Source organism: Halichoeres trimaculatus, unplaced genomic scaffold (assembly GCF_033239565.1).
Source record: "Halichoeres trimaculatus isolate MK-OKI-2021-1 unplaced genomic scaffold, fHalTri1.1 fHalTri1_scaffold_15, whole genome shotgun sequence".
In the NCBI taxonomy this organism is placed as follows: domain Eukaryota; kingdom Metazoa; phylum Chordata; class Actinopteri; order Labriformes; family Labridae; genus Halichoeres; species Halichoeres trimaculatus.
The window spans coordinates 5,468,434-5,492,639 of NW_027437193.1; the positions used below are offsets into that span (position 1 = coordinate 5,468,434).

The 24,206-nt window shown below is 40.6% G+C and overlaps 1 protein-coding gene across 2 annotated transcripts in view; it reads right to left on the minus strand.

The window, feature by feature from the left end:
* Nucleotides 1-24,206, minus strand: part of piezo2b (piezo-type mechanosensitive ion channel component 2b) — a 117,454-nt gene that overhangs the window by 19,280 nt on the left and 73,968 nt on the right. Inside the window, exons 19-34 of one of the 2 annotated variants that reach the window (XM_074688533.1) lie at nt 21,096-21,256; nt 20,819-20,995; nt 20,607-20,729; nt 17,829-18,029; nt 17,542-17,746; nt 16,932-17,033; nt 16,679-16,844; nt 10,675-10,918; nt 10,490-10,598; nt 8,645-8,810; nt 8,233-8,322; nt 6,382-6,503; nt 3,497-3,565; nt 2,385-2,491; nt 495-593; nt 72-192 (exon numbers count right to left, since the gene is read on the minus strand). In XM_074688533.1, coding sequence (XP_074544634.1) covers nt 72-192; nt 495-593; nt 2,385-2,491; nt 3,497-3,565; nt 6,382-6,503; nt 8,233-8,322; nt 8,645-8,810; nt 10,490-10,598; nt 10,675-10,918; nt 16,679-16,844; nt 16,932-17,033; nt 17,542-17,746; nt 17,829-18,029; nt 20,607-20,729; nt 20,819-20,995; nt 21,096-21,256 — 2,262 coding nt within the window. The remainder of the gene's footprint in view (nt 1-71; nt 193-494; nt 594-2,384; nt 2,492-3,496; nt 3,566-6,381; nt 6,504-8,232; nt 8,323-8,644; nt 8,811-10,489; nt 10,599-10,674; nt 10,919-16,678; nt 16,845-16,931; nt 17,034-17,541; nt 17,747-17,828; nt 18,030-20,606; nt 20,730-20,818; nt 20,996-21,095; nt 21,257-24,206) is intronic. The other variant, XM_074688534.1, reaches the window with a different exon arrangement.

Consider the following 24,206-nt stretch of genomic DNA (forward strand, 5'->3'; position numbering starts at 1 on the left):
ATGAAGACACTTCGTCATGTTTCACGCTCCACTTCCTTTCCTGTAAGTTTTCATCTCTAGAACACACTCACCATCTTTCTTGCTCTTTCTGTGCCGTACCCCCTTGGTGTATTTTTTCCAGAACTTGCGTTTCTCTTTGCCTCGAGCTCTCAGCGCAGCCTTGGGGTCGGTGATCCAGGCGTGGTAGAGAAACTAGAGACAGAGAGGAAGGGGTGAGTACAGGGGAAAGGGAAAGGATTCTCACATGCAAAACATGCAACAGCAAGCAAAAGGAAAGAAACTGATAAATTGTGTACAGTTACCACACGAAGACAAAACAGGAAACACTTCAACAAACCAATACCCTTTCAGAATAAAACATGCAGAAGTTCAGATCATCTCTGTTCCAGCTCATGCTTGATGACTGGAGTCAGAGCAGAGACCAAACACGAGCTGGAAGAGGCGGCGCTCTGAAGCTGTGTTAGCGGTTAGCCGTGTTAGCTGATGGTGAGTACCTTTCCTGCCTTCATCACATACTGCAGGATAGTTTTAGGCAGCTTAATGATAGACTTGGGCAAAGCCAGAACAGCAGAGACAAACTTCCCGATAGCTCGCTACAGAGAGACAACAGAGGCAGAGGTTAGTGGGTTAATTAATGCGTTAGTGGAAGATCATTAGGTAAGTTTAGACACTGAGGATGTTAAATTTGTTAGAAAACACTGAAAAGAAGAGGATATCAAGCTGTTAGACATATTCTCTTCGAGTGTTAGTGGTCATAACTGTAAGTCTTTTAACCCACTGAAAAAAAAAATGGTTGCATGTACAAGAAATAAAACACCTGGAAATTAAACAACAACATCACAAAAGCCTGCCAGCTTTAATTTGACACAATGATACAGAGATAAACATGAGTTGGTGTCAGTCAACTAGGCAAGTGTTGGTTGGCCTAAAAATGGTGTTCAACCAAATTTCTTGATCATCCCAAAAATATTAAAGAGGGGGTATTCTGCTTTTAAGAGGGGGTATTTTCATATCAGACATTTTAAACATGGATTTAAAGTAATAAAGCTGGATGTTCAGACTAAATGTGTGCAGATTTCTAAACCTCTAAGTATTCATATGTAATAAATATATACACCACCCATAGCTCTGCCCCTGACAGGCCTCCAGAGGCCCGGCCAATCAGAGCGAAGGGGGTTTGTGGAACCTTACAAAGACCACAGCTGAAACAAAGTGTTTCACACAGAGACTGAAATAAGAGTTTCTAAGGCTGTATTCAGACCAGAAAAGTCCTTTGGTCCACTTGTTTGGTCCGGACCAAAAGCGGACTTTATTTTTTTCGTTTGGTGCGGTTTGTATTCAGATTGTACTTTTTGCAAGTGGACTATATTCTGTAAACACATCCACGTGTGTGACAATCAGTGCTCTCATTGGACAGCACTGACAAAGGGCTGTACACAGAATACAGACCTGGAAATGGAGGTAAACGTGTTTGTGCTCTTATTAGAGCTGCTAAATCATTTTCAGTTTCAAGAGCAGCTCCTTCAAAGCAGCTTAACAACATCGTTTCAAATTTAGGAACAGTGAAGACGAATGCGCGCAGCAAGGAGACGTTATGCTCTGCGTGTCCTGACCCACAACATGCTAGCAACAGCGTGGCTAAACAGAAGACGGAGGATCAGGTATGAACCAAAGAAGGTTAGGTTACGGTGGCTTTATAGGCCCAAAAGGCACATGTATCCTGTAGTTAGTTTGGATGGACCTTGGTTTGTATTCAGACCTGCACCGGAGAACCACGAACCGCACCAGAGTTCGTTTGGAAGTGGACCGAGACCACCTCAAAAAGTGGGTCTCGGTCCTGTTGTTTGGTCCGCTCCAGGGTTCGTTTGTGTCTATTCACACCTGCATGAAAAGTCTACACCTGCGTGGGAAACGAACCCTGGTCCATTTAAAGTGGACCAAACAGTCCAGGTCTGAATACGTCCTTTAACACCATTAAGAGGAAAATAGGGATTTTTTTTTTTAACCACTTGGCATACTAGAGTTCATAAGTACCCCCTCATTAAGCTGATCTAACAACAACTGGATAAAGTACATTCAAAGCTGTGATAAGGAAACTTCAGTTTGCATCAATTTTGTTAACCCCTGAGTGCAAAACCAAACCTTCAAACTCTGATTTTGTCCTGGGGTTAACAAAATTTCTTAGGAGGCTTCCTCAGAAAAAATAATAATGGTGGGTTTTGCTTGTCTTATTTTATCTTATCTTATCTTAATGTTTCTGACACAAAGGAAAAAAAAGAGCAAAAAGTAGAAAATCTCCCCCTAGAGTTGGAAAATGTGAATTAAAGATGTATTTATCTGTAAATATCCATATCAGAGAAAGATAAGTCGTTTCCTGAGGTCACCTGGAACGCCGACTTCTTTGGCGGCTCCTCGTCCTTTTTCTCCTCCTCCTCCTCAGCTTCCTCCTCACTGTCGGTTTCAAACAGGTAATAGTCTCCACTTCTAACCACTGAGGGGCAGAAGGCACAGTTACACACGGTCAAACAGAGACACCGCGCGAGAAACACACCACTTACCGTTAGAGTCTACCGTTAAAGTCTAGCACACAGTACGGTTCAAAGACATCAGAGAAATGACAGGATGAAACAGAGGAATATGCAGGAAACACATCAGAAACTAACGGCTGATTTATCTGTGAGCACTAAGCACAATGAAGAGCGACTCTTTTATACTCCTGGAGTCGTCTTTAAACTCTGACAGAGCCAGCGACTCCTGTCTGTGTTAGCTAAGAGTTAGAGCAATGGGATAGGCGAGGCTGACTTATGTCCTTGAACAGAACCGCAGTGGGCGGGGAGTGAGGGGGGATGCTGGGGGATGGAGACAAAACATCGAATGATGGAGAAATGATTTGGAAATGTCACGTGGGGGGAAATGAGACATGAGGTCAGACCAAACAGGAAGCTCAGAATGATGCCTGATTTAGCGCCACATGTTCTGTTTTTGGTGGGATCAGTCGTCGCTGTTTGGTGATCATGTCTGCAAGCAAAGAATGAACGAACTCTCCTGATCCTTTATTCCAGTGCTGAGAATAAAGGCGAGTCGACTTCATGTCTTTGCATGAAAGTGTTTCACAACAGAGCGATTCTCTACTGTGGACTCTGAGGGCAGAGGCGGTGTTTACGCTTCACGTGATGCTGAAGACAAACCTCCAGCCATTAGTCTTTTTCTCTGCTGTCTCACCGTGTCTATTTAAGGTCACCCTTCTCCCTCTGCGCTGATACTGACACGCTTTTATAGATCATCTTGAGACTGAAGAGCCTCTCACAGGAGCCACAGGTTACCAGGGCCAGCCTTAAATAGAGACAGAAAAGGACTAAAGTCTGGATGGATGAGGCTACGGTGGTGCCTTCAGAGCCCAGGGGCAGTATGGGAATCCTCAGCGTTCTGGTCAAGGACACAAGGGCCAATCAGAGTGGAGGAAGAGAAAAAAGGGAGTTTGGGGGGGTCAACCTACTGGAAGCATGGTCAACCCACGGCCTCCACCACTGCTTTTTTTTGGTCTTGGCTTTCGTTCGCTGTGCTCCTAAAATTTCACAAATACAGCAACATTTGATAAGAAAACTCTGCAGACTTCAAGGCACAATTCTTCTGACTCAAAAACACAATATGAAAACACATTTTCATCACTTTTTCTTCAATCTAACAGGTCTAAAGACTCCTTTTCCACCGAGAGAGACTTAGTGCTGGTTCAGAGCCTAACCTGGTACCAGTTCTCTGTGTTTCCACTGCAAAAACCTAACCCTAATCAGAACAGAACAGAACAGTTTTAAAGCAGCGCCATCCTTGCAGAAGTAGGAGCTTGAGGCAAGGTAAAAAAAAATAATTACGTTGTGGCTAAAAACATCTTAAATAAAGGGTTTCTAGACATGTAGGGCTATAGAGTAGTCCTAAATTCCTACTGCAGGTTTTAATTTTCATTTCATGTAAATGCTGAATAAAATTCTGTGAGTGATGGATAGAAAGACGACATGAATTGTAGATTTTTAAAACATATTCCCATGTTTAAAGCCAACAAAACTTTCTCTAATTCTTTCTGTTACTGTAAATTTCTCTTAACTCTAGTTTGAGGAAACTGTAATGATAATGCTGTGCTTGCGCTGCAGATTCACGCGCTTCTTCTGACTGTTAACCCTCCTCCTATCATCAGGATTGGACTTACTTTTTCACCTGTTTTTTCCTGCTTTCAATGAGGTAACTTGAAGCCTGATAACATTCAAGTGTTTCTCTGTGAATTAGTTTTGATTTTGCTTACACCAGATCCATGCACTGCAAAAAACTGAAAACTTATCAAGGGTTTTTGTTTCATTTTTAGTAAAAATGTCTTTGCCACGTTCACCTGAGCAGTCCAGAAAAATGTCTTGTTTCAAGTTATTTAAAGACAAAAATGAGGTCTGGACTGCTTATAACAAGTCAAAAAATCTGCCAATGGAACAAAAGAAAAGTTACCAGTAATTAGACATGTTTCAAGTTTGAAGCAAATTTTTGAGCAAATTTTTCTTGTTATTTTTCACAGGCAATTCAGACCTCATTTTTGTCTTTAAATAACTTGAAATAGACATTTTACTTGACTGCTCAGGTAAATGTGGCTCATGTTAAGTGTAAAAACACATTTTTATTGAAGATAAGACAAAAAACTCCTGACTAGATTGTAGTTTTTTGCAGTGTGTCTGTTCTGGCTCTGTGTAGATTGCGTGCGTTAAAAGTAGCAGGACCGCAAAACAGCTGAAGTCACGAGCTCCAGACGATCCCATTATTCCCATCCTAATGATCATCTTCTCCTGGTCCATGTTGAGCTGTAAAACCTCAAACCTATTGACTCCTGGACTGTTTCCGATTATTAAAGCAGCATTTCCACCGAGGGGTTCAGTTTGGTTTGTCTCAGTATGGCACGCATTTGGTGGCGTTTACTCTGACTAAACCGGCACAGGTCCCCAAGTTACAGACCCGTACTGTTCCACTTTTTGGTACCTTTAGCCTCGTTTCCACCAAGTAGTCTGGTTCAGCACAGTTTGGTACCGTTAAACCTGATCCTGTTTGTGTTTCCACAGCAAACTGTGCCCTCTCGTGGTAGGCGGCGTGTAAGCGGAATGCCGAAAGCTGTTAAACAATAGCGTGACGCCATAGTAGCGCGACACAGTTTACCCCGCTAATAAATCCAACAAAGAAGAACAACGTGACACAGTAAACAAAGAGCAATGATGAGGACATGCAGCATTTCGTCCTCTCTGTGGTTGGCATGTAGCTCTTTGATACAAAGAAAAATCAAGCTTTGTTTCAGAGAAGTCTGTGTGCTGCCGCTGTCACATGATAAATGATGACTCTTTGGAGCAGTGTTGTAGCTCCTCCTTCTGGGAGCGGATCGGTTCAGTCTGGCACCCATACGAAAGGGTCCCAAAAAGTGGGATGGCTCGTCTCGGTTATTTGGGGATCTGTCCCGGGATAAGTCAGTGAAAACGCCACAAAATGCGTGCGTAACGAGACGTACCGAAGCAGACTGCTTGGTGGAAATGCGGCTTTTCTGTTAGGGTGCCAAACATACTGATCCAAACCCAGAAGGTGGAGCAACAACACTGCAGTCCGTTGATTGGTCATCACCTCCCATGCGACAGTGGCTGCTGTTTTTCTCCTTCTCCGAAACAAAGCTTGATTTCGCTTTGTCACAAAGAGCTACATACCAATCACAAAAAAGGACAAATCGCTGGATGTCTTCCATCGTTGCTCTTTGTTTACTTTGTCATATTTTTTCTTCTTTATTGGACGCTGTCCTGACCACAACGGAGTGGATCCAGTATGAGTTGACGCGTTGACTTGAATAGAAAGTAATCTGATCCAGTGCGGTGACAGAGTGGAGCCGGACTGGAGATGGACCTGGTGTACTTTGGTTGTTACGATGTTAAATTTTTGTCTACTACCTATTTTTCTGGGACAAAGACAGGAGGGGAAGATGAGCTATAATAATTCTCTGATAAAATCTGACACAGGTATGTTTTGTTTTTGTTACAGAGATGAAAACGTGAATGTTTGGCCTAGTCACAAATATAAAGTTAATGTTTTTTTTCTTACTGTGTCTAATCTGTCAAAATATATTTATCATATTTATACGTATTTCAGTAAAACAAACATCTTAATGGGGGTAAACGTCGTCATTTTTACGAGTGTTTCCTGACTCATTCGAGTTGTTTTATGGTGTAATGACGTGACACTAACCTGTGAAAAAACAGGCTGTTTTTAGACACTTCTGAAGTGGAACTAGCTCTGAACCGGCTCTGAACCAGCACCAGCATCCTGTTTGTGGAAAAGGGGTCTAACAGAGTGAGACCCTGGCAGCCTTCATCCTACCGTCATCATCATCCTCCTCCGGCTGGACGAGGGTCTGTCCTTCTCCGGACTCCTGTGCTATGCTCAGCATCTTCTCCTTGCCCCTCTTAAACTTTTGCTGCCTCACCTTAATGCGCTCCATCCTGATTAGATCAGAGAGACGATCGACACAGAGGAACAGCACGTAAAAATCTCCCGGCTCCGTATGGAAATGAGTGATGTAACGTCAGAGTGCTCATTAGGGCGTGAGTGGGTCTTATCTTATGAGTGACTCCTGAGATAACTGTAAGTGGTGGAAATACATTGTCTTTATGTGGGATCATATACTAAGAGGTGGCTTCCTGGAAACAGAGTCAGACTTTTCAGATCTGAACTCTGAGCAGACTTAAATGGATTTCTGATTAGGTTTGTTTACAGTTTACAATTAAAAGACCAAAACACGCAGCATAGTTTGGGCTTTTCTTAAAGGTACAGTGTGAAAAAAAAAGGGAATATTTTATTGGCCAGAAAAGAAAACAGTTATATTGAAACTAAATTTATTTGCTTTAAAGTTTTATTTTAACCCACTCAAACATTCAACTTTTAATATTCCTAAAATTCAGAGAGTCAAAATTCAATTTTAGTTCACACAGCTCAGATTCAGGTTTTTTTTTTTTTTTTAAGTTATTTAAATCAGAGAGGAAAGGGCAGTGGATGGAGACAGAAACAGAGTGAGAGAGAGGAATGGATTTTTTTTTTTAATATCATTTCAGCAAGGTGTGACCTAGAACTCAAGAACTCAACCCTGGATTCACAAAACTCCTATTCATGTCTGCAGAGACTCCTCTACGATCTTGTTTGCATGCAAGACCATAGAGATGAACTCAAATTAATTCATGAATTTTAAAAAGTATAAAGAGTTGAATGTCAAAGTGGGTTAAAATATGATTTTAAATCAAATTAATTCAGTTTTAAATCTCTTTAAATTTGAATTCAGTTTCAAGTAGAACATATGTCAGGCAAAAAAAAAATCAAGCAATATAATCTTTAACTTAAAGGATCCCTCAGTGTGATCCTGTATTTATCAACATTTTTGTGTCAAAACCTTCTATCAGCAGAACTTTCTTCTTCTATGGTGTATTTCCAGAAGCCACTTTCTAGACACATACCACATTTGGCTGTTGCTGGTTTGTCCCTCGACAGATGTTTGGTGTCACTTCTAACTGAATTACATTTTTTTTAAACTTTATATTGTGTGAAATTATTTAAAGACAGAATTATAAAGTTTTAATTCTGTCTGTTTCAACAACTCTCAAATATTTTAATCCCATTACTTTCTAATTTTTAGTATTGTTTTTTGATTATCTCATTTATTACCTCAAAATGATTGGCATAATTTTATAATAGATATAATAATAAAAATAAAAAATAAAAAAATAAATAATAATAATAATAATAATAATAATAATAATAATAATAATAATAATAATAATAATAATAATAATAATAATAATAATAATGTTTTTAATAAAGTATTTATTTTTTTTATTTTGAAACTTAAATTAGATATCCAAAATCAACCCCCCCTCAAGAGATTCCAGAGGTAAAAAAAAAACAAAACAAAACAAAAAAAGTGCAGCAGGATTGGATTAGAACTGCCGTTTGAAGGTTATCTTTGGCTTTTTTTTTTTTTTTTTATGTTTGTTCTTACTGGATGTCTGGTTAAAATAACCTGGAGGAAGACATTTTCAACATGTTTGGCTTTACATGTGTGTGTTTAAACCCTGACTTTGAGTGTTTTTAGGTCTTGAATCATTTCTTATTGAAGTTAAATGTTTAAATGTAGAAAACAAAAACCCAATCCTAGTCCCAGTCTACTATCTAGAGTCTCACTGTCTCTTCAGCTGCTCCACAGATTTGCGCTCCTCCTCCAGTCGGGCTCTCACTGCCTTCACGATGGTGGCCTGGAAGAGCTCCGCCCCTCTGAAACACACATACACACACACACACACACACACACACACACACACACACACAGACACACAGGTCACAACTCAAATGATGAACACGCCTCTTTCTTCATTTTCAGATCCCAACTCAAAACGTGTCAATGCAGTTTGATGATCTGAAGACATTTGAGAAGGATGCATCCAATTCATTCTTCTTTTGAGCAAAACACTTACCCAACTCTGAAAGCTCAGCGACTATTTTACCCTCAAACATCCATGGATGATAAACATTCCTAAACATGAATCAAACTGATGGAAAAAACAGAAACTGGTAGTGTTTTTTAGCCTTTGTGTACCTGGATGCGAGAATCTGAGAGGCTCTTATATCAGCAACCACATGGAGGAAGTAGTAGCTCATGAAGACTCGTCTCTGCAGCAGCAGGAAGGCGAAGCAGATACTGTCCCAGATGATGCCGGCCTCGTTAGAGGGCAGCTCACACGGCTTCTTATCAGGATCCAAAGCTGTAACATGAGAGGAGAAAATTCTCTGAGTAAAAGTCAGTTAAAGACTCGTTCATATTACATCTATTCTATCTATCATCATTCATAAACAAGATGAAGGTTTTTATATGAGGTGAACTGTGCTGCTTTAAGAGCTGTATCAAATCAAATTCATTCAAATTCAGCTTCAGTTTCAGTTTCAGACTCTACAGATATTTTCACGGACGTCAAGAGGATCAAATCTATGTTCGACTCTTTCTCATGGACATAGCTAATGCCAGGCTGGACTATAACAGAATTTTATTTCTGAATTTAAGGAACAGATTTGAATTTTCAAGTAGGTTAAATTTGGTTTCAGATCAAAATTATCAAATTCAGTTTCTCGTGACACAAATCTTAGCCCATAATTACAGCTGAGATGTAAGAAAACTCAGTCCAAGCAAACTTTTGTCTTGTTTCTAGTTAAAATGTTTATTAAACGTAATCTGCACCACAACTACCAGACAAGTCCAGAAAAAAATCATATTTACAGGACCAGAAAACCCAATTTTTGAACTTTCTTTAAATAAAAATAATGTCTGTCTCAAGAAATGGAACAAGTTACATTTTTTTTACCTCACTTACAGATTTTTTTTTTATTCTTTACAACAATCCAGGCATCATTTGTGTCTTTTATAATCTTAAAATATGACATTTTTCTGGACTTCAGGTTAATTTGGCTCATACTAAATCTAATATGACATTTAAAAAAAAAAAAATTAACCTAGATTGTTTTCGCATTGAGCAGGATTAAAAATGAAGTAATCACAGCTTTGTACTGACAGCACAAATCAAATATTTGAACAAAATGTACAAAAACCTAAATGTTATCAAACAGGCTTTAAAAAAACAAACAGAAAATACAAAGAAAAAATAAGACGCACCAACCACCTACAACAGAAATGCAAACACTCTCACCTATAGAAACATAATGTAGACTGTGAGCGTTTGGTTTCACTGTTTGACCGACTGTGGTCGTGTTTATATTCAGTGTTAATCAGTAGCTCGGTGGGATTAAGATAAAATCCTGGTGAATTAAACTGACCCCGAAACAAACATCACAACGTCTGACATCCTTGCCTGGACCTAAAGGGACGCGTTACTTCCTGGGTCGATACCAAATGAAAATCCTGACTGTAATCTACATTTTCCACCATGGTTATCTCCTGTTGTAGAGAAGTGTTTAAACAGGAAAGGCCAAAATAACCTTCAGTGGTATGCTCTGATAATTCTTCAGCACTAGCCAAGATTTAAATTCTCACATTTAGACCTGTTTTATATAAATTAAACAATAGCATCATTCAGTGGCTTTTAGTGACTTCTGGGACAGCCAATAGTGACTCTTCTTACTGAGGAGCTGGCGTGTTGAAACTAGCAATGTTTTACTCAGCTTTAATGAGGTTTGAAATGGGAAACAGCTTAATTATTTCAGGGTTTTCATGACCATAGGACAGCATGAAGCCCCTTTTTCAATGCTGGTATCTGTGATTCTGTCCTCAAACTGTCAGACAACAGGAGTTGGGTGTGGATGGACAACCAAACTTTTATAAATCAGCTGATAAACCAGTCACAGGAACAGTGACTCCTCTGAGGAAGACAAAAAATGAAAAGTGTTGGTGATCAAAAGATGCTAAAAGAAGTCAAATGTTGGTTTCACTCACGCTGCTCCATGGGGGGTTTGTAGTCCTTGATGGTGCAGGCCAGACTGAGCAGCTGGATCAGCCAGCAGTGGTTCACTTGCAGAGAGTTGATGTAGCCACAGGCCAGGATCTGAGACCAGACGTGTTGTTAGAGTTTAATCTACTCAGGATCATGACCTCATCATAGGATGTATTAAACCACTCACAGACAAAATGTTCTTCATGGTGATCACAAAGATGTTGTAGGCGATCAGGAAGTCCCAGTAGTGGAGGATCTTTTTGATTGGTTTGAGCAGCAGGTCGCCCCCAAAGAGCAGGAAGTAGAAACAGGCCACCAGGTAACCCATACAGAAGACACTGATCCGCGTGGTCCCCGTGATGAAGATGATGGTGAGGACGAACCAGAACAGGTAGCTGAACATGATGACCTTCAGCATGTCCAGGTACGACCTGAAGGATGAGAAGAGAGTCCACGTTAATCTGGTGATTCAGGTGTTTCTGAGCTCAAACTGTGAGGACACGAGTGATTTCTGAGATAAACGTCTTCAGGCCTTCGTCAGAAATAAGCGACAGCTCGAGTCTCTGAGTATCTGGTGATTGAACTCTCTCTGAAGCTCACCGTTTATGTAATCGGACCTTATCTTTCAACAACTCCACAATCTATCAACCCTTTCTCCTCACACATCTGCTTCACCTCAGCTCTGCATTCACTGCAAAAAAAACAAAAATCTTATCAAGTGTTTTTGTCTTATTTTCAGAAGAAAAGTTTGTTTTATATGTAATAAAAGGCACATTCACCTGACTAGATCAGAAAAATGTCTTGTTTCAAGTTATCTTATGACAAAAATGAGGTCTAAATTACTTGAAACATGCTAAAAATATTTGCCCATGGAATAAGTAAAAGTTTCTTGTGTCAAGATATTTTTCTAGTTTCAAGCAAATTTTTCTTGTTTCATTGGCAGATTCTTGTTTTACTTGTTACAAGCAATTTAGACCTCATTTTTGTTTTTAAAGATGCTATGATGAGGATCTGTTTCAATTGCACTTCCTTGCCACCTTGTGGCCCTGAGTATCCGCACACTGTTGTAATTTACTTTCAGCGAGATGTGTGTTTGTTTTGGAATCAAACAGAGATCTGATCAAAACAAATTTCACTTGTTCAAGTCAACTTTTTACTGAATACAACATGCCAAAATAAGGTATTTATCAGTACAGTTACGTAGTGCTATGGTTTGAAATGTGACATCAAGTAAACGTAGTAGCAGTCGGCTATTTGTAGTGCTATCGGCAGCCCAGTGCTCTGACAAATCTGTAGGCTAAAGTGACAACAATTTGACACTGTCAGTTTGTATATAGTTCAGTACCTGTTTATATTTAGCGCAGCTAACAGCCTGGTGCTCTAAGTCGTGTCTGTAATATGTAATGTTAGTAAATCCTGGTTACATCCTGCCAGTCATCTACCAATCAGAGCTAACGTAACTTCACTCTTCATTTTATTGATAGACTCTCAAGTTTGAACAGACCACTGCAGAATAACTGCTGACTGTGGGTTGGAATGAACATTAGCACAAATGGTTTAGCCCAGGGATGTCAAACTCGTGCCATGGAGGGCCAAGAGGCTGCAGGTTTTCTTTCCAACCAAGAACTCCACCAGCTGAATTCACTGATTACCTCACCTGCAAGTAGAGAGCAGGGACTAATCAGAGAAATCAGCTGGTGGAGTTCTTGGTTGGAAAGAAAACCTGCAGCCTCTTGGCCCTCCATGGCACGAGTTTGAGATCCCTGATTTAGCCCTTTTAGCCTTTTTTCTCATGCTCTATTTCTCTCCTGTTCATCTTTCTTCAGCTCTTCTGTCCTTTTTCTGTCTGACAGTTAGGCTCCAGTGTCCACCATCACTACAAAATCAATCACAGAAATCAATTTCAGCAGAGACCTAGACGTGCCGTAGATCAATCCGGTCCTGGTCAATCCAAACTTGGAGCTAAGAAGTAGCAATTTAAAATAACCTGTATGCTGATCATCTCATTTTAAAGTGTAGATTATGATCTGGCATATATCTTGTAGGGACACTTTTTCAAACTCCTCACAGCCCCTTTAAACAACTTGAAACAAGACAATTTTCTGGACTGATAATTTGAATGTGGCTCATATCAAGTGTAACAAGATAGATTTTACTTAAAATAAGACAAAAACACTTGATAAGATTCAGTTTTTTGCAGTGTTGGCCCAAAACTCTGGCCTCTATGATGATATTTTAGAGTGCTTCATGCTTCCTTGAGGCTATACAGCTATGCTGGGTTAATTTCCCATCAGGTTGTGGCTCCTGCCCGCAGCGCCAAAAGAACCAAAACCATGACACACCACATTGACTCTGTACTTCGAGCTATAGGGGCTCAAACCAAGTGTTGAGTGAATATAAATGATGATATTTCTCAGACAGCTGACATTTCTGTTTTTAAAAATCATTTTTATTGCCCTTGTGGAAAATTCTAAAATTCAAGATACTGAGATTTGATTTATTGAGATGCGAGTTTTGGAGCAGTGGTGAAGCTTTAAAATTTTTCGGGATCAAAAAGGGTCAAAGTTAGTTATAGGATGTTACATTAGCTGCTGATAGGATGCACGTTTGCCACTAAATAGAAGTCGAAACAACATTTGAGTTCATTGTGTTGCAGCGAGCGTAATCGAGCCATCAATCACACTTAGTGTTTCACTTAGCGTCAGGACACCGGTAAGAGTCCGATCGATAAAAGTGAAGCGGAGTGAAACCTGACTCCTGTCGCACAGCTCAGACAGAATCTTGCATACATGTGTGTTTGTGTGTGTGTGATATGATGAGAGCATGATGTGTGTGTGCTGATTGAAGAGCTGCAGCTTTGATGAAGTCTGTGAGGAAGGAGGGGACGGCGAGAACAGCTGAGTGAGTGTCCTTCTTCATCAGAGGGAGAAAATACCTTTTCCATACTTAAAAGCTATTTATTGAGTTAGAGTACAGGGCAAAAGCGTCTGAGTCGCAGAGTGACGGACAGAGTGTTTTTGTGGATTATGGATTTCTCCCCCCGCCCCGTATCCGTAATTCGATCCTGGAGGGAAACGATGGAATAAGTGCAGAGCTGCTGCGGCGTGGACAGACGGGCTGTGCAGCTCTCTTCCTCTCCTCTGTAGGGCTTGTTGATGGACACAGAGTGCGTTAATAAAAGACTTGTCCACTTTGTGCATCAAAACAGTGGAATGTGAAGAGCACATAATCAATGGCTGTGGACAGGTCAGGATGCTCTCGCTGTATTTCCTCCCAAACCTTCTCTGAGCTTCTTCTCTCACATGCAGAGTCAGGATCCAGCGTCTGAGGATGGTGATGTGAGCTGTGGGGCTGCTCCTGGCGTGAGATACTGTCATCTGTCCTCTTTTTCTTGCAGGGATAAGGGATCGCTGAGCACAGGAGTTCTTATTCAGCACCGCCTCACTTAAGACTTCTACAGTTGCACAGTTTGCAGCCAAGAACAAGAAGAGTTTTATCCTGAGTCTGCGTTTGGCAAACACAGGCTGATGTGGACAGCGAGTGGCTCATTTCTCTTGAGTTCGGGAGTTGTTGCTGAATCGGTTTTATGTTTCATATCCAAATTCTACAACCAGATTTAATAGCTTTTTAACTCGGCAGTAGCAAATCAGCACAATGACTTGCTTTTAAAATATTGCTAATTTTAGCCACTTGCTTTATCAGATCAAAGGTGCCTCAAACCTCAAACCTGCAGACTCCTGTGGCTCCACTCATTATGTCGGTTTGTTGTTGTAGTTGTTGTAGTCAAGCTGCACAGTCTGTTTTATTTTGAAAGTCACAGAATGTTTTATTGTGGTTTCTTTGCTTTACTTCCTGTCCTGCTCTTTCTGCTTTGTGCAAATCGAGGTGTCGTTGCTGTGGCTAAAATATTTGTCTTGCATATTTGATCTAAATACTTTGGGATGTAGCAACAATATTTTTGACCACCTGATGAATCTCAGTCTCACGTTCATCCTGTTCCCACAGTCAAAATACACCAAATGCATCCCCTCTCTGTCACGGCACCGACACATCAATTTTCAAACTGTAGATTGAGTGGAACAGGAAGTTGTACACAAAAACTACCTGGAAACTCAAAGTGACTTTCAAAATAAAACACACAGTGTCCAAACCAGATCATGTTTATCTCGACTACGACAACAAACTAACTCTCGATGTCAAACTTATGGAACAGTCCCCCTGATTCTTTAACCAACCAAGTGTTAAAATCATAAAAAAAATGAATAAATAAAATCCTTAAGCTGTAACTGTTAGCTGACCAGGAGTTAAGCTTTTGTTATTCCGCCAAAGAATCAAATCTGAGTCAGAAAATCTACAGAAGGAGAGATTATAGATCGATGCTGTTTGATGAGGGAACAAAACAACGATCAAGGTTCTGAGGTCCTAAAACATATATTTCTAGAACAGGGAGTTGAATTTAATACAGAATATTTGAAGAAATGTATGTTTACACTGCAAAAAGTCAATCTAAGACAATGTTTGTGTCTTGATTCTGGTAAAAAAAAAAACGTCTAAAGAGACTTTGTTCAAAATAGATTTACCTTGCCTTGTCAATGCAACATTCTTATCGATTTTAGATTACAGAGATTTGTTGTATATGACTGCCTCAGATCAACACTTAGACATATCGACGCTGTGTATCATGCTTCTCTGAGGTTCATCACCAACAGTAGACCTTTGACCCACCATCGTGAACTGTATTCTCGAGCGGGATGGCCTTCTTTGTCCACCAGGAGGCTGGGACATTGGTACACTTTCATTTATAAGGCCATCCTTGGACTACTGTCTTCCTACATTTGCAACCTGATCACTCTGAGATGTGTTAATTCCTATGGTTTGCGCTCAAACGACCTCTTGTTGCTTTCGGTTCCATTCGCCCACACAGAACAGGGTAACAGATTTGTATACTCTGCTCCTTCTGCATGGAACATGTTGCAAAAAGACTGGAAATTAACTGATCTTGTTTCTATAAATGCATTTAAACCCAGACTGAGAGCACTTGAGACAGCCTCCTCAAATTGAACCTGTTTTTCATAATATTAATTTTGATTGTAAATCGCCATAATTTTACTGTGTAACTTTGCTGCCTCTTGGCCAGGACTCCCTTGAAAAAGAGGTTCTTAATCTCAACGGGATCTTCCTGGTTAAAGAAAGGTTAAATAAATGAAAAAGAAAAACCTGGCAAGTACAGAAAAATGATCTTTTTCTAGATAATAAATAAAGAAAAGAGTCCTGAATTGCTTGTAAAGGGGATAAAAAGCTGCCAATAGAGCAGGAACAACTCATTCATTCATTCATTTTCTGAACCACTTATCATGTTCAGGGTCGCGGGTGGCTGGAGCCTATCCAAGCTGTCATTGGGCGAGAGGAGGGTACACCCTGGACTGGTCGCCAGCCAATCACAGGGCTGACACAGAGACAGACAACCATTCACACACACTCACACCTAGGGACAATTTACAGTGTTCAATTAACCTGGTGAGCATGTTTTTAGACTGAGAGAGGAAGTGGGAGGACCTGGAGAGAACCCAACATGCACGGAGAGAACATGCAAACTGGGATTCAAATCGGTGACCTTCTTGCTGTGAGGCTGCAGCGCTAACTGGTGCACCACCGTGCAGTCCCGAGTAAGAAAAATTGACTTGTTCAAAGTAGCAATTCAGGCTTCATGCACAAACCATTTTCAGTGACACTTGTGCATGAAGCGTACTATGCCAAAGCACACCTCTCTGAAACATGCCATAGCAGAGAAGTGTACTGTCCTGAGCCGGGCACACTTGTGTTCACACTAGCCAAACAAACTGGACTTTAGGGTCGAGGCATGCTTGGGCATGGTACATACGGCCAGTCTGACCTCGCCCTTAGTCTTTTAATTTCATGAAATACGACATTTCTCTTGACTTGTCAGGTGAATGTGGCTCATTTTTTGTCAAATAAAACAATTCATTAAAAAAAAATAAAACACAAACATTTGATTAAGTTGTATTTGCAGTGTACACTCTTTTTTGTCCTCCAGGCTTCTGAGCTGGTCATGTGACTGAAAACTAGGAGTTATCAAAAGTGACATCTCAGCTTATTTTATTATTTTCTACGGTTGTAATAAGTTTGAAAAGGAAGTTTAAAAAAGAATACAGAAAGAAAAATTGCTTTACCTGCAGTAAATGAAGTCCGGGACGGGGTTGTGGACGCTGAACGACGCCGCGTCGAGGTCTCGACAGATCTCCACGTTGTCTCCAGCCATGAGACGAACCGCTGCCATGTTCTCGTCTTCAAAGACCTGCCTCTGCATGGAGGCACAGAGCAGCAGCATGAAGTCGTCTGGAGGAAAAGAGAGGAAACAGATCAGGACTCTGTCTTTTATGGAGGGTGAGGAGAGGAACAGGGTCTGACTGGATCTCCACTTACAGATGAGGAACGTTGGTTTGGGACTGGTGAGGAAATCTGGAACGTAGAGCCACTTCACCACATTAGAGTCTGTAGTAGAGTCCGGAAACCTCCAGGGATAATCTAAAATTAAAACATTCACCATTATCTTCGCACTTACGTCAGTTTGATGTCTGGTTTATTTGTGGAAGCACTTTGACTGGAAGAGGAGCAGTAGTTAGAGTCTTCGGACGGTAATGGATGAATCAAGAAAGAGAACGTCACAAAGAGAGATTAACGGATTAAAAATGACGTCTCTGAAGACTTTTTTCACCACTACATGGAGGGATTGTTATGATTATTATCTCATTTACAGATTAATAATTTTGTCATTTTTCAAGTGTGTGGTTGTTATTCTGTATTCCTGCCAGTAGGTGGCTCTAGTGTATCCCAAAGTGGTTAAAAATTAGCATCTTTTATTTCATTTCTATGGTTTTAAATTCATCACTGGAGCTTTTTTTGACATTAAGGAAAAAAAAAGACGTTCCCTTTTTATAAACCCAATACGATGGACACAGAACCAGCTTCTGGTTGTTTTGGCGGTGTAGGTAGGAACCAATATGACACTTTTTGTTTCTGGGATCAGACAAACCTTTACAGGCCGCCGGAGGGATCCCGATGCAGATGAAATACTGGACTGTCAGCATACACGCCAGGAAGCAGCAGTACTTTGGCCAGATCTCAGCGATGGCTTTCCTCCTGCGTTTATACATCACTGCAATCAAAGCGAAGGCGTGCAGCATGGCGTAGAAATCCATTCGCTGCCCGATGACGTTAACCACTAACAGCAGGCACGTCTGAGAACCACACGTCAAGGAGAGACAAGTGAAGCAAACTTTTTTCAGATAACACTCATCTCACCGTGTCGCTCGTCTTTACCTCGAGCCCGAACTTGTAGAAGAAGTAGTTGATGAAGTATTTGATGAAGCTGATGATGCCCAGGTCCAGATGCTGCCGCGTGATGTCGTGGAAGATGATCCTGGCTGCAGGAGGGGAGAGTTTGTTCCTCAGTCTGAAGTACTCCTGGTGACGGTAGATGGTCACCTCGAAGGCTAACAGAGCGAGCATCAAGAGGTTGTTCTGTACGAAAAGGAGAAAAGATGATTTCAGAAATGATTGTTCTGTGGTTTTGATTCTTTTATCTGAAGCATGAGCGTCAAATCTTCAAAGAGGACCACATTGAATGCTGTAAAAATGAGAAAGGGCCAGCAGCTCTGACTTAATTTATGAACCACAATAACACATGAACCCTCTATTTAGCCCGTTTCCACCAAGCAGTTCAGTTGAGTCCGTCTTAGCATGGCGTTTTATGGAGCTCCCACTGACTAATTTTTGGGACACATCCCCAAATAAACAAACTAAACCAATCTGATCCCAGAAGATGAAGCTACAACACTGCAGACCATTGATTGGTCGAAAAAATCGCCACTTCCTGTGCGAAAGCAGCGGCTATATTTCTCCTCACGGCACACAGACTTCTCTGAAACAAAGCTTGATTGTTCTTTGTATCAAAGAGCCACATGGAAATCACAGACAGAACAAATTGCTCAATGTCTTCCATCTTTGCTCTTTGTTAACTGTATCGTGTTTTTCCTCTTCATTGGATTTATTAGCGAGGTACACTTTGTTGCGCTGCTACGGCATCACACTATTATGTAACTGATGTGGCTAACGGTGTCACACACCGCCTTTGATGTCTTTACTTAAGAATGTCCCAACTAAGGAGTTTTTCAAGATATGAGCAAGCACTTGACTGATTTTTTACTTTAAGTTTTTTGCCTTGAGCTAAAATTTGGGTTATGAGCTAACTTCAGATACCTCACTGCTCACAGCGGAAGCATCAGTGTTGTGCTCACATTAGTGCTTTCAGTTATTATGTACACTGGAAAAAAATGAAACCTTATCAAGTGTTTTTGTCTTATTTTGAGAAATTTGTCTTTTGAGACTTAATACGAGCCACATTTAACTGATCAGTCCAGAAAAATGTCTTGTTTTAAGTTATTTAAAGACAAAAATTAGGTCTGAATTGGTTGTAACAAGAAAAAAAATCTGCCAATGAAACGAGAAAAAAGTTTCTTGTTTTAAAACATTTAATTTTTTCAAGCAATTTTTTCTTGTAGACAGATTTTTTTTACTTGTTACAGGTAATTCAGAACTCATTTTTCTCTTTAAATAACTTGAAACATTTGGCATTTTTCTGGACTGACCAGCTGAATGTGGCTCTTACTGAGTATAACAAAAAAAATTACTTAAATAAAGACAAAACACTTGATGAGATTTAATTTTTTTCCGTTCAAAATTTTGTTTTTCCATTTATGGGACTAAGGCAAGCGGCAACCTCTGGTCTGAGAATATGAGACAGTGCTGAAGTGCTAAAATCTGCTGTTTCTCGAGTGTTCACATAAGGCTGGCTCTGGAAGTAGCGGAAATCACATACACACCAAGCCAAAAGAAGCCATTTTCAAAGCAGAAATTAACCTATTTACAGCCTGGTTCAAAAAACATCTCCTGTCTGAGTCGCTAATTTTACTACCGGCACCCACTGTACGGGGGGTAAATTTTTTTTCTAACTCGGCTGTTCGAAAGATATTAAGATCGCAAGCTCCCCCAATAAGAGGCACAGCTGAGGGTCACGTGACGGCCAGCGCCCTATGGCTGTAGGCGAAGCCCTTGCTACTACCAATATGGCCGCTATAGCCAATCTGCTTCATTTTCCGTTTCAGAAACAGACGGGTGACGTCGGCGAGACTCCGTCCATGTTTTATACAGTCTATAGTCTAAGGAAAGTCAGTGCAAAGGACAGTGCTGAGTAGTAGCAGAAGAAGAAGAAGTTTTTTTTTGTATTTTTAACAAAAACTTCATTTACAACGGGGTCAAACAGGCAGGTGCTGAATGTTCAAAAGCTAATGATGTGAAGTCAGCAAAGACATTTTTTTTAATAGTTTTCCTTCAGAAACATAACATAGAACTCCTTGAAAGTCCCATTGTTGTTGAAATGTGTCCATATTTCCTGTGGCCCTGTAGAAGTGAAAGTCCAGCCTCAGTCTGGCCTTAATGTTGCATATCCACCAAGCCACAGGATTCAGCTCAGGTGCAGCTTGTAGTTTGTACCTCCAAATGAGGTAGATCGCCATTTTGGCTTCACTAATCAAAGTTATTCTTCTTTACTTTACGCCACAGATAAAAACAGAACTGGAGAAAACAACCTTAAAAATATTAAAAACACTAGTTTAAAAAAAACATTAAGTCTCCTTCACTCAGAAAAAAACATGAAAAACATTCTCTGACAAACCACAAAAAGAGCACTCATTTAAAACTGTGGGGTTCAGGGGGTTCAGAAGGTATTAATGACATTTAAATTCATTTCAATGGGGGAAAATTGGTAGAAAACTCTGCTTCTGACCAAGGAACATGTCCTCCATTAGGGGGCGACATTAGGAAAATATGTCAGGATGTTTTTATGGCAGGATCAGGATCTGGATTTCATCAGGATTGTTTTTCAAATATAGAATATTTTGACCTGCAAACCACTTTTTGTCCCCAAATGTTTCTGATCCTGCACCATCAAATAAATTTAATCCCATCCTCTTCTGTGATTTTGAATTCATAGTATTTCTGTCCTTGGTTGAACGATGTGTAAGCTTTCAGACTCCTCACCCTAAGGTATCCCAGCAGATCATCTTGTTTCTTCAGGCCGACCCAGTGCGCAGGTTCCACCGGTCCCTTATACAGCAGAGACTCCTTCATCTCTTTCTCCTGCTCTTCTGTGTAGCTGCCTGGCTGTGGAAGGAGAATAGATGTTTTAGGCCAAGTTATTCACCATATGACCCGTAACATGTAGTGAGCACGGCGAGGTGAACTACACTCACCATGGTGCAGTTCTTTGAATATTGTGGGGGTTTTATCGACTTCAGCTGGTACAACATTTTGCACACGATGATGACACACGTCCAGACGGAGCAAACACTGGAGGCAAGGGGCCGATACTGGCTGTAGGGCAGCGCAAAGGCCCAGGAGACCAGGAACACACAGTTTAACAGAGACACCTGCAGAGGAGGAACAACAGGAGAGGAGGAGCTCAGGAATAAAACCAAACCAGGAAGACGCCGAAGAGTAACAACAGAAGGCTATGACGCATCCTCACACCTCGTCGACAGACACTAAGACGATGTAACACGACACGATCTTGATGATGTGGATCTCCAGGAGCCACCAGATGAACAGCTGCAGTTTGTGGAAATACTCCAGGAACTTGAGGAAGAGCACGGTGAGCCGGTCGACCACGAGGTGCCATTTGTTCTTCAGATCTAAAGAGGAAGAGACGAAAACCAGACACGCTGACATGGAAACAACAACATGGATACAGAGCATGAGAAGCGTGTTCAGGATTAACCTCCCAGTTACAGGAGTTCATCCTCCGTTTGAAGACTTTTATCTTTCCTTACACACTGTGTTTTTACGCCCTCTGACACAGCTCAGAAACCAGAATCTGTCACATGATATCCTTTATTCTTCTTTCAGCAAGTACTTTTTAAAGAGGGGTTATGTGTCCTTTTTTTAGTCTTTATTCCGTCCCTTTGGTGCCCCCATAGTGGCATTACATGATTTACAGCTCAAACAAATCTCTTTTTTTTCTCTCACTGGTGTTTTAAAAAACCCATTTAAGGCTCCCTGCTTCACAAACCCCCCTCCCTCTGATTGGCCAGCCCTCTGGAGGCCTGTCAGGGGCGGAGCTACATGCAGACTATGGTGTTTGAGGTCAGTTAGGGGCTCCTAATGTGATGGCCTCATTATTTCATCATATTTCAGTTTAAAGAGGGGGTATTTTGCATTTTCATATTTGAACATGGATACAAAGTAACAATGCTGGATGTTTAGACTAAATGTGTTAAGATTTTCAAACCTGTACATATTTATATGTTGTAGAAATCCCTGCATTTGTCCGTAAACTGCTCAAAAAAGTAGCAAGATACATCAACAAGATCTTTCCAACTTGCTGAATGATGAGGTCATCACACGAGGGATTCCTGACATTGCTGGGGCAGGCCTCAAACACCAAGGTTTGCCCCTGACAGGCCTTTAGATGGCTGCCCAATCAGAGAGAAGGGGGTTTGTGGAGCGGAGAGCTTTAAAGAGACAGCAGCTGAAACAAAGAAGCTGAAATAAGAGTTTTCGAAAACACCAAAGAGAGAAAAATAGAGATTTTATTGAGCTACAGCTTGGTAAAAGAAAAGATATCTTATCAAGTATTTTTGTCTTATTTTCAGTAGAAAATGTCTTCTTAGTCTTAATATGAGCCACATTCACCTGACAACTCCAGAATGTGTCTTGTTTTATTTTTTTTAAAGACAAAAATGAGGTCTGGATTGCTTGAAAAAATCTGCCAATGAAACAAGAGAAAAGTTACTTGTATTAAGACATAATTTTAGTTATAAGCAAGTTTTTGAGCAAATTTTTCTTGATCTATTGGCAGATTTTTTTTATTGTTACAAGCAATAGACCTAATTTTTGTCCTGAAATAACATGTAACAAGACATTTTTCTGGACCAACCAGTTGAATGTGGCTCATATTGAGTAGCTTAAGGCAGTTTTTCCTTCAAATAAGACAGAAACACTTGATAAGATTTCAGTTTTTTGCAGTGAAATGTTGTCAAAGAGTCAAAGATCTGCTCCCTCCTGCTGTTTTTCGACTAGCATGAATAAAAACTAGTGCTGTAAGGCGATTAAAAAATAATCTAATTAATTACAGAATTTGTAATTAATCAATTTAATTAATCATATCTTAATCTTATATCTGCTTAAGGTCCCCAAATAAAGAATCTGAATTCTAGGACATTACAAAACTATAGTGCATGACTAATCAAACAAAGACACGAAGAAGAGAAGATTTGTAAATCCACATTTTTTCAACTGGCCAATATCAAAAACTAGCATCAATAGCTGCCATTGACGTTGTGCAACCATTTACTGCATCTATAGAAGTATATGATGTTTTTTCAGCAGGGGGAGGCAGGGTCTATCATAGCTTGTCAATCAAAATCCTCCTCGTAACCTACTGTGGGTGAGAGCAGTGTGCTCTTTGGATGAGAGCTCAGCATGGATATGAGGAGAAGATGTGAGATGACAGAGACATAGCGAAACGCTGCAAGTCAGAAAAATTCAGGCAGCTCACGCTAAAACTGAGGATGTGTCGCAGTAGTTCAGAGAGAAAGAGCGGCTCCATTGTGTGAGAAATGACGACAGAGATCATGTAGAGGATTAAAGGATGAAGCGCCCGAGATGAATGTGATCAAAAAGTATGTTTTGTCTGTTTTTTTGATCAAAAACAGAAAGAGAGACCTAAAAGAAGAGAGTCCACTCTTTTTTGGAAGTTTTGGTGTTTACATTGTCAGAGAAAACATTATTATTTGGGTCTTGAAAGATCATTCAAGATGTAGGATCTTTATCCTACTCTCTGCTGCAGTGGCATTAAACTGTGTTGCATGATGGGTATCTTTATCCGTCAACTGTCTTTACATTGTAGCTGCTTTTTTCTTCTCTGAGACAATAAAGTCCAAATCTTGACGTATGGAAACCAAATTTGTTGACGAGCAAATTCCAAACTGCTGTTTTAATCACCTGATAATGTAGGCTTAGCATTTGTTTTATATCCTCACACAGGATATAAAATCTGCAGAAACAGTTGGGCTCAGGTGGTGGGTGTGTGTTCTCACTAAGTTATCTCAGGTTGTAATAGAGGCCTCATTGTGTGGAGGGCACATAGCAGCAACAGCTCACACCTCATTACAAACTGAGAGGCCCTGCAGGGTCGGGTTTTATCACCTATTTTATTTTCTGTGTATATAAACAACATTTTAATTTAAGAGCACTGTGAGTGTCTGTGTAAATACGCGAATGGTGCAGCAATGGTCAGCTTCAGCAGAGCGCTGTAATGGGTGGAAGTGAGTGTTTGAGCTATGCACTGTGTCAGAGCAGGAAACTGGAGGTAAATCTCACAAACTCCCAAAAAGCTGCAATACACCAGGTTTTTACAGCTTCACTTGGGATGATGAATGTGTCGCTGGTGAGACTGCAGGCAGCAGATACTCAGGCTGCAGACGGAGAGCCCCGGCCTCTTAAGACTGTGAGAAACATACGTCTTCTGAGCCGAGCAGAGAGCCCCGACAGGGAGAAATGTAAGGGAAAACATTTCGTGTCTGAGGACGTCTGCAGCGTCACATTACAGCACAGTAAGTCTGAGCCGTAAACACAAAGAGG